Genomic DNA, 11,059 nt, shown 5'->3' on the forward strand with positions numbered 1-11,059 from the left:
CCTGTGTAATAAAAACCTAGCCTCTGGGCTGCTGAAACACGCACGGCCACACTGCTTTTCTCCGCAGCCCCTGGCTAACAGTCAGGAACAGGGTGTGTTCTGTTACTCACCTCCGTCAGACACATACACACACTCACACACACACACACCTGCCAGACGTCTGCAGCCGCACCTTTAAGTAAAAGCAAGGACAGGTAAGGTTGCTGTGGCAACAACAGAAAACACTGGGGGTGTGTTGCTATTTTTTTCATGTGCGGTGGAGGTGGGGGTCCTAATGACCTAAGACCACAGACATTGTCCTTTCCTTTTAGCAAGACTATACGCGTTTTACGCCAAAGTTGACAAATAACTGGTTACACCTTGGAAAGATTAGTAGCCTGGAGGTCCAGTTTTATCACAGCCAACGTTACAGCCCCTGTGTAGCACCTGTGACATCAGTAGCTCTGGTGTTAAAACAAATTGTCAGCCTTGTCTGGCATGGCCTCTGTCCACTGAGAGCAAACAGCTTAAAGTATGTGACACTGAGTGTCAGTGTAGTCCATGAATGTACTGTCTCATTACACATACCAAATCTTCCATCAGAAGGATATTGTGCTCGTAAATGCAGTAAATGCACATACAGCACCATATGAAATATCTCATACTATTGCCAACAGCGTTAGTCATGAGATTCTGGATTTTTCTGCCGCGTTGTTGGCTCAAATGCATTATTGGAATATTTTTTTATGGTGTTTCAAAACATTAAGGGAGGATATTTCCAGGCCACTGAAATGATTCAAAAAAGGTTTAGGACAATATGTTTTTATAAAACAAAAAATGTTAACCTCCTGCTACATGTTTTTAGTAATCATACATTCTGTCTGGAATAAAATTCCCAAGCTGATGTGTAAAATAAATCAGTAAGTAGAAGTTTATTGAATTGAATACAGTAACTCCCAGATCATTTGGTGTTTACTCAGCTAACACTTGCAATGAGAGGTCAGGATTTTTAAATATCCCTGGACACATTACTGAAAACATCAAGACAGTCGGTGATGTATCTCATATGAACCCAAAAATCAGAAAATCAGTAACTGTGTTTCTCTGTGTTTTCACTTCACAGATCCACAAAAGGTTAAAACCTTTTTTTAAACCTGAAAAATGTACCCTGAAATTAACCTATTTCCTTTTCCCTAAGTACATTTTCAGTTTTGGGTAAACCTTACAATTAGGGTTAGTGTTAGAATTTGGGATACGTTTAGGTTTAAAGGCATTAATGATGAGGTATATGCTTAGGATTATGGTTAGATAACTTCTGTTTTCGGGTCCCAACAAGGATAGGAGATAGAGTGAATGTTGAAGTATGAATCCTCCTGAGGATTGGTGAGGAGTGAATCTTATTAGGTTAAGTCCCATTGGGATGAATACCAAACTCTTATAATTTCTATCAAATTCATAGGTACTTATGTATGACTGTGAAGTACAATCATCTACAATAACAATACTTGTCATCTGCAATCAGCTTCAGTCCTAAATTAGTCACAGTTTCCTCAGGAAGTTGTGTGCGTGTGTGTGCTCCAGTACAAACTGACTTCACAGCGTCTGTCTTCACAGTGTTGACTTTATTATGCAATTGACGTTTGTCATTAGCAGACAGTCTTAAGAGATTAAGGAGATTAGGTCCATTATATCCACATAAGCTTCCTTGATATACAAATTGAATATCATTCAATTTGTTTTACTTTAACCCAGTTTTTCTCCCTAATTTGATCATATTTATGATTAAGGCCCTGCTTAATTATTATCTTCCAGTAGACTCAGGGCAGTTCAGATATGTGTCCAATGCCCTTCTGGTTTTTATTAAGCAGGTCACTCAACCAGGATGTCAAGCCAGAATCTTTACGTGCCAGTGGGAACACACTCTCCAGCTTTCTTCCTCAACGAACTCACCGACGGCCAAGCTGCCACAAGATGTCACTAGAGCGTGACAAGGCAAGGCAACCAAATGTAATTACCTAACTCCCAATTCCCTGGATGGTGCTGTCCAATTGCATCACCTTACGGGGACACCTGGCCTCCCAAAATGCTTGACATGAATCTACAACAGACAAATAGCTGATAGGTAGGGAAGAGGCCTGTGATTGCGCCTGAAAGGACAGACATAAGACACAAGGTTCAAAAAGCTCCACTATTTACCTTTTTTTAAATAGAAAATACAATGATTCTACCTAGACTAGTCGGTCACATCACAATACAATGCCTCATTTCACTGTGACGGTTTTCAACTGAGTGAAATTTTGTACCATTGTAATCAAGGATTTATATTTAAAATGCATAGAAATTGCTATTTTAAAAACAATGCAATAATCAATGTTTTATTCCACTGATTGCATTTGGATCAGCTGTGGATAAACACCACAGATTGTTACAGTTTGTTCAAATCTGACCTGAACTATTCCTCTAAATAGGACCTAAAACTTCAAAACATCCTAAATATTTGTCAGTAAACTTTTAAAATATTTTACCTTTTATGTGTACTATAAACACAAACAGTGAAAATCTTTAACGACTTTCTGAGACAGTGAAGTCCAACATTAAATAAATAATCTACAACGAGGGAAAATGTGGGAAATTGTGCCCAAACATCCAACTGTTGAACGACATAATTTTCTAATAACCGATTAAATCATTCATATATGAGATTCGGAGTCCTCCAAACAAACATATGTACCTGCTGCCAAGGATGTAGGACCCGGGGGCGGAGGGGACATGTCCCCTCAAAATTACAAACAGGTTAAATTGTCCCCCCGAATAATTTATTTTTTCATAATACTTTTATTTAGAAAAATGTACGCGTTGGAACTCGTCACGTCCCCGTCACGACAGAATCCGACATCCTCATTCATTATTTCATGATGAGCAGTGTGTGCAGGCTGGCTAAGTGGATTAATGTAGCTATACGTTTTGTTTTCACAGTAAGTACAACATTTATAGTACATTGTCATCGCTATAGAACAAACATGATAAAATATGAGCTTTCTTCTGGCTAAAATTTGACGTAGTTAGCTAGCTATCTTTATTTTCAGGTTTTATCAGTTACAGTAGCTTGCTTGCTGGATAACACTGAGTAGTTCCTATGGCTGTGTGAAAAAGTGATAGTGTATGATTTAAAAAGAAGAACGCCTGCTAAAATGACTTGCCCAATCTCTGTCTAAGTCTTCAGCATAGGGTCTGCATGTAGCTAGCTTAGGTTGACAACATTTTGAAACCCCCACACCGGGACCCTTGTGTAACTGCATGTTAATGCACGCGCATATGTATGCACGCATGCACGCATGCACGCATGTTTGTCATTATGGTTGGTGGAGCGGGGAGGGGGAGGGGGGGTGGGGGGCACTTTGAGCTTTGACGATATTTGTTGCTTTGCTCCGCAGTCCTACGCAGTTGTTTGTTTGGCTCCGACTCGGAAGTGGAAAAACAACAGGTAAATCATTGATAGTGCCACTCCAAGATAGACTGTCACTGAATATGATCTCTGATAGAAGGACAGCATCTTACATTATCATCTATCTGAAATACCTTTCCAGCTGAAAAGTATACCTTTCCATGCAAAAAAAAAAATCCTATCAACACTTGCAAGACATTGGTAGAGAATGAATATTGAGTAGACAACATTGTTTGGGCTATCTATTTGCTACACCCTTTCCAGACTAAGAGTATTGTGAGCCAGCATTGTGGAAACAACTATCACACCCAGTATTTTCAACCAGACTACCTCCGAAAAACTGTAGGTTGCACTGGTCCTAGTCACACTTCATTGGTCAATAATGCCCATGGCATTTTTTAACCAGAGCTTGTCTATATCTAAGGTAGTCATGGGCAAAGAGAATCGAAACTAGAAGTGGAAAAACACATAGAACTACATATTAAATAGATATTTTGGTGAAATACATTAACATTCACACTGTAGTCAAATGTGTCCCCCCCAATATGAGAGTCACTCCTACGCCCTTGCCCGTAGCTACCAAAGTCACAGAGGCACATACACATTGCGATATCAAACGTTTGAGAAAGACCGAGAGGAGTTCGCTTCACAATTGTAGCACGTAGCTCACGTTCAACTGAACACGTGGTGTTTGTTTAGCAGATGAGGGCTGAACGTTCATATGACGTCAAGAAGTGGGTGGGAAACAAAATAACGAAGTGTTTATAAACGAGTAGCTCCCAACAACAGCACTAATCTAGCTCCTGTAGTTAATATCCAGATTTTTCAACTATTTGAATAAAGTAAGTATTCTACCATTTGCAGCTCAATGTTTTTGTCCAATGTAGGCTTAATGTATGCTTAAAGATGACACCTCCGATTAAAACAGTTTTCCCCCCCTCTAAAACAGGTAACGTTGTTCATCTGGACTAGTGAAGATGTATGAGGTTATCCCCTTCGTCAAAGAAATGCTGTCTCAGAAGCCCAGCCGCGCCATGCTGAAGTTATACCTGGTGGGCTCCGTGATGGCCCTTTTGGGCACAGTTCTAGGACTGATTGAATGCTTCTACCAGTCCTTCTCTTACGGGGACCCGCTGGACGCCGAGTTGGCTTCGCTTATAGCCCGAGAGCAAAGGGCACTGGAAGCGGAGGAGAGAAAGAGAGCGCAGGATGTGGCTGTTTTTTCCGCCTCCCAGCAGATCACCATACCCAAGAAGCTGGAATTCGAGGCAACTGAGGCGCAGAGAATTGCAGGGTCCGCCATCAGATTGCACGCCACGTGAAGCGCGTTACGCTGTTATCCTAAATAATTATTAAGAAACGGTAAACGTCTTGTTGCACCGAATAAGATGCGCTATATGAAAGTACCTAAAAAGGCTTCACAATACAAATTAATGGGAGCTTCTGTCAACAGTGGACGGACAATCTGTGATGAGCAACGCTTCGCTGACCAGGTTGACCTGTACGTTGACAGTCTCCAAGCTGAAGTTTGAGGCCCAGTCTTATGAAGAGAGCTGTCCGATCCCTTGTCGGATAAATAAGAGATAGTATGACCGCTACTGTGCATCAATACAAATTCTCCACTCCTTTCTAGCAGCAAAGTTTCCATCCACGACGCCAAGTCTTAAAGTTTACATTTCTGTAAATATATTAGATATGTGAAATGTTTCCTATTCAATGCATTCATATTTGTATTCACAACGTCTATAGACACACTTTATATATTATATATATATATATATATATATATATATGCTGTTATTTATAGTAAAACAAACATAAATATGTTCAAATCATGAAGGCCTATATAAAGTAGTAAATGCAGACATTGCCAAATAAATTGAATTGATGTCAAGGACCTTCATGTTGGCATTAATGGGCATTCCTCAAGAAGTCATACAAACCATTATTACATTTGAAAATATTTATGAAGAAAAAATAGTAGCATGAATAGTAATTGAAACACCTTTCATTGGTTTCTGAAGCAATATTGAGGCACTCTGGAGTTTTACATTCAGTCAGGAGTTCTGAAAGTGGTGCTCATGATACAAAACGAATCCCCATTTCTGTGTATTGCATCATCCAAATGTGTACTACTTCACTCCTTTTCTATGACATCTTACAGCTTGCAAAGAGAATACAGTTTATGGTATGTTATGTAGCAATCCTAACAAATCCTCTAGATTTGGTGTGCTACAAATCCCAGAATGCATATTTTAAAAAGCCCAAACAGCCCAAATAGTTATAGCATTCATCTCACCCTGCACAGATTTCTTAATGACTTTTCTTATAAATATATTTTGTATAACCTTTCCCTTTTACCAATTTTGTAATGTCCAAATTACAATTATGGATTTGCCTCATCACAACTTTATGATAGATGCAGGACAGTAAAAGCTTGAGACATGCATCCTCTACATTTTACCAAACCATTCAAAAAAAATAATATCTCTGTTTGACATGCTCCTGTCACATGATCTCTCCATTGAAATTGCCAAGCTTCTCCCAAAAAAGGAATAATTCTGAAACAACTGTCTGACCTAAGAGTGACCTCCCCCTGTCTCAGACCACCACCAATCCCAGTCAGAATTAGCTCTGGGTGTTCAACAGGTTGGAAAGAGGGGATGCACTGTGACCAGAGAACACATTTAAGCGGCCCGTTTGCACTGATTCACATGTACCAGAAGTGAACACATTCCCCAGCCAGCAACCATGTTTGAGATGGTCGCATGTGCCCGACCTACCACACGGAATCACATGAGCGCGAAGAGACTGTGCAGTGCAGTTTGACATGACTCCCGCCCACCCTGAACAGCACAAAGACAATTTGCACAGCCTTCTGCTGGAAGCCTGAACATTGTTGCTATGCCAGAATCAGGATACGCTGCAATCCGTCCGTCATGGCGACTGTAACACGGTTATACTGCGAGACGGCAACTAACACCACCACGCCAAAGCTGTAATGATCTGAGATGTTAGGTTTATTGCGTCCTGTTTTCAAAAAATTGATTCACGGAAAGCTAGTTTCTATGAAAAACCAATGTGGATTAAGGAAACAAACGAACGCGACTACTTCTCTTGCAAAACCTGATGATAGCTAAATGAAATGACTAGATTAAAAAAAGTTCAGTTGGGGTGGATATGAGAGAGAAATATTCATTGTGTTACCCAACTCATGTTCTAGCAAGAAGGCTAGAACATGAGTTCCACTTTCCTTGTGCACATTCGTTCATTACACACAGAGCCACTGGAGGGCGCCTTCATATGTAAAAAGCAGCTGCAAGAGAGTAGTGAATGAAGGATGCACTCCTAACCATGTCTTACAGATGTTACAGCTACATTTTAGTCATCTGTCTTATCCATTGAAACTTACTGCATGTATTGTAAGATAGTTAGGTCAAACGACCACTCAGCTCAGTAGCAGTAGGTAGCCCTCACTCAATTAAGTAGCTATTAGCAAGGTAGGTAGAGTTTACAGTATGTCAGTAAACATGTGTTAGGACTGTTGTTAAGACATGAACGTGCTAAACATGTGCAACTCAGCTTCCAGGCAAAACGAATGAACTGTAGCATGAGACATGACGGAAATTGGATAAAAATGAAATGCCACACCTATATGTTGTCTGCCGTGTATTATTTCCATCAGTTCTACTCATCAGTGTTCGATGAGGTAGCGCTTTAAGACCAGGCAGCATTGCTCCTCCCCCCAGTCTAAAATAACCCTACAGACACTGCTAATATGGACTTTATTAATGGATCTTATGCCATTAATGCACTTTTGTCAAGATACAGTGTTGCCACTTTCTCACACAGTCAGAGGGGTATTGTTAGAAGTAATCTGGCTTCCATCCAACAAAGGCCTGTTAGTAGATACACAAGGAAGTGTTTCTCATCTAATTTCACCTTGAATGCATCTGATATGAGCTCTCAAAACCGTGGTCTTGGAAATATTCATTTGAATGCTAGAAGCCAGGTCCAAAAGATTTTAGTGAAATATGGGTCTCAAAATCACATGCTGACATATTGATCATATCTGAATCCTGGCTCTCTGTCCTAGACTCTGATGTCCTGTTAGAAGGATACAATATCTACAGAGCAGACAGAGTGGGTAGAGGTGGAAGAATTGGCATGTATGTTAATCGAAACCTTGATGTCTCTGTGTCCATCACAACCTCTGTCCCGAAACACTGTGAATGCTTAGTTCTGAATCTGGTATCCATGGTCATAATGCACTGTTATTGGCCACCCTCAGCTCCGGTATCTGCACTATGCAAATTGTTTGAGTTAATTTCTAATTATGAAAACCTTGAATTATTGATTATTGATTATCGGAGATGCCAATGTGGACTGGCTGATGCCAGAATCGCTTTAAATAAAAGACATTTGTAACAAACTAAATCTGACTCAGCTAATAACTACACCTACCCATCCTAATGCAAAATTCCTATTCCATTAATAGACCTTATTCTAACAAATACACCTCACAAATGTATAGCTAGTGGGTTATTTACAAATGACATCAGTGACCACTGCCCTATTGCATGGATCAGGGACACCAGACAAAAAAAAACTGACTCCTGTATACTTTTAAAGAGAAACTATAAACACTTCTCAGAGCAAGACTTTATCCCTGACCTTTGTCTCTCAGACCTTTTATCCAGAAATGTAATAATAGACCCAGTGTTTGCATTCTTCTTCTCTTCAGTTTTCACCTTCATGGCTGATAAACACGCCTCGCTAAAGACACTTATGGGTAGAAAATCGAACTAATCCTTGGTTTTTCTCTGACCTGAAAAACCTCTTCCTACAAAAGAATCAAGCAAGGGCCTTGGGGAGGAAAACTGATGAAACAGCTGCTTTTTAGGCAACTGAGAAATAAATGGGTCGGTGGAATAAAAAAGACTAAATCTAGAAATCCGTTAACTCACTTAAACGTGGTAACTCCTCAAACACCCTGCCTAAACAAATGATATCAGATGCTGGGATCATCAGTGACCGCACTGAAATTCGCGATCCCTTTAATAAGCACTTTATCTCTGCTGGTTTTCTTTTTGAAAGAAAAAATTACCTCAGCCCCTCGGCCCTCTGGGGAAGAGGTAAACAATAACTCGGTTTTTATTTTCCAAAAATTCACAAAAATCTGTAGGCACTGACAATTTGGATCCATATTTGCTCAAGTGTGCAGCTCCTGTCAATGCTAGTACAGTGACACACATTTTCAATCAAGCGCTAGTGGCAGGAAAGATTCCTAACGCTTGGAAAACAGCTTTTGTTTTACCACTCCACAAGGGAGGTGATGGCATTGAATTGGATAATTACAGGCCCACCTCTAAGCTTGCTGTTTGGAAAAAATTCTAGAGTTAGTGAAAAAGGCACTACAATCATTTTATTAACAATACTCGTTCCAGCATTCAATCTGGTTTCAGACCTGAACACACTACCACAACGGCCCCAATATGTGTTGTTAATGATTTTGCTAATGTCCTAGACAATAATGAGTGCTGTGCTGCCATGTTAGGACCTGCTGCCTGTTGTTGGTTTCATGACTCTTAAAGTGACTATCTCTGTCATGTACTCTATTGCTTTGATGGCTGACCAAGCACTATTGTAGCTTGAGACAGATTTTAAGGTACTACAAGGGTCTTTTTTTTGACAACTTAAACTGGTTATAAATGCAAAGAAAACACATTTCATGATTTTTAATAGGTCCAAAAAGCTGATTGAAAATCCACTTGCACTCACATGCCTAGATGGCTCTTGAATGAATCATGTCTCTGCATACAAATACTTAGGGATCTGGCTGGATGATAGACTGTCCTTTAAACATGTACTTAAATATACATGTTTAAGTACTCTGTAAAAGGCTAAAAATCTAAGTAAGCTTCCTCTTTAGAAACAGAGCATGTTTGTCCTCCACAAATAGAAAACAAATTGTGCAAGCTACTTTTATGTCAGTTATTGATTATGGTTATTCATTTTAATACTGTCCATGCATGCTACAGTATCCACACTTAAACCAGTGGATGCTACTCATCATGGCCCACAGGTTTATTATGGGTGCTAGCTACAGAACTCCCCACTGCAGTTTATATCAAAGTGTGGGCTGGACTTAGATGTCTTTGAGACAAAAAAAACATGCTCTTGTGTTGTTTTATAAAGCACTTATAAACTACCTTTTATTTAGCATCACTTATTAGCATTAGAAATATAATAAAAAACAGATCTCAAGCTTGGATTACACTTGAGGCAAGGGTGTAGGAGCAGGGTGACATGTCCCCACAATGTTAGAAGCAGATAAATTGGTCCCCCCCATAGCAATAAGAACATTTTGCAAACATTTTAAATGTGCCCCCATGCATATGAAACTCACTCCTACGCCCTTGACTTGAGGCCCCTGCAATCTCCACATAATTCCTGTTACGTTCCTTTCTTTTGGAACAGTCCCCAGCGACAGGAAGATACAGTATGGTATCAAGGTTCTAATTTACCATTTCCCTGTAAAACCAGATTCCATTGAGGCATGGCCTAGTCTAATAGGGTCATGGCGCTGTGGGGGCGAATCATAGATGACACATCCTGTGGCTTGGCTGACTGAGATACCAAACAAACAATGTGGCGCTGTTAGCTCACAGATAATCCCCGGTTTGATTGGGACCAGGAAGTGAGCTGAGTTAAAGAGAGAAATATGTCCTTCCCTCTCATATGCAAATGTGTCTCATAATAGTATTTGGCTATCCCCAGAACAGACAGGGATCGTTACTACCTGAAGGTGCCCTGAATTGGGAGAGATACTGTAGAATTGTCCCCGAGCTGCAAAAAAACAGGCTGTTCTTAACCAGGACTAACCGGCTTATGCAGTTTGCAGATTAATGTGGGACCGAAAACATTTCTTCCTCTAGATTCTTCTGGGACTTATTTGTGTAGAACGGGTCAAACAATTTTGGGGGGAAAATGATTAATCAAGAAGTCTTTTTTTTTTTTCTAAATGCAACAATAAACCCGAAATTAAGGTCATTCTCTGAAGTGTACGGATTAAACAGCATTCAAATAACAGAGAATTCTCTTTGTTGAAGGAGAGTGGTTTGCCCTGAAAGGTTGTCAGTGGTAACAGAGGCAACAGACACAGTTTGAGGCTTGTGAGACCTTGCCAAGCTCTTCCCATTGTCAACAAGGGTCTCTGAGAGGATGAACACCCAACCAGACAGTAATTATATCCTGACTCAGATGAATACCTACCAACCCTCATTTCCAACAGATACAGAGACAGATGGGGAGACAGGAGATGGAGGCAGACCAGACCAAGTTAATTCATTTTCTCAGTGTGACCTTTTTTGTACATTTAATAAAAAGTTATGAAAGGCTACAGCATGTGGTATTATCCAATTAATCTTTAATGTTCTACATTTAATTTTGTCAAACATATTTACATATCAGACGGTTGTTGTTAAGCAAGCCATTTGCCAGTTGAGGGTGGATCAACAATCATTGGTAATAAAGTACGAACTTCAACCAAAGTGTGAAAAATAGGCAATTATGACATCTTTAAAAAAGAACTGGCGGTCCTAAACCATTGACCACCAAAAGCACTCTTTGCTT

General features: G+C 40.0%; 1 protein-coding gene across 1 annotated transcript; it reads left to right on the forward strand.

Moving 5' to 3' along the window:
• The first annotated feature begins 4,174 nt into the window (after nucleotides 1–4,174).
• LOC105016837 (G0/G1 switch protein 2) lies at nucleotides 4,175–5,170 on the forward strand. The gene is made up of 3 exons (XM_010880931.3): nucleotides 4,175–4,266; nucleotides 4,374–4,718; nucleotides 4,878–5,170. The coding sequence occupies exons 2-3, from the start codon at nucleotides 4,402–4,404 to the stop codon at nucleotides 4,954–4,956; spliced, it is 396 nt and encodes a 131-aa protein (XP_010879233.1). The 5' UTR covers nucleotides 4,175–4,266; nucleotides 4,374–4,401; the 3' UTR covers nucleotides 4,957–5,170.
• Nucleotides 5,171–11,059: the final 5,889 nt, after the last annotated feature.

This window comes from Esox lucius, chromosome 17 (assembly GCF_011004845.1).
Source record: "Esox lucius isolate fEsoLuc1 chromosome 17, fEsoLuc1.pri, whole genome shotgun sequence".
Lineage (NCBI taxonomy): Eukaryota > Metazoa > Chordata > Actinopteri > Esociformes > Esocidae > Esox > Esox lucius.

What these genes read in the sequence shown, in the direction of transcription:
- LOC105016837 (XM_010880931.3), top strand. Translation starts at nt 4,402, where the DNA reads ATGTATGAGGTTATCCCCTTCGTCAAAGAAATGCTGTCTCAGAAGCCC. An exon ending in GAGGCGCAGAGAATTGCAGG is followed by an intron (nt 4,719 to 4,877) that starts GTCCGCCATCAG and finishes TTCTGTCAACAG; the next exon opens with TGGACGGACAATCTGTGATG.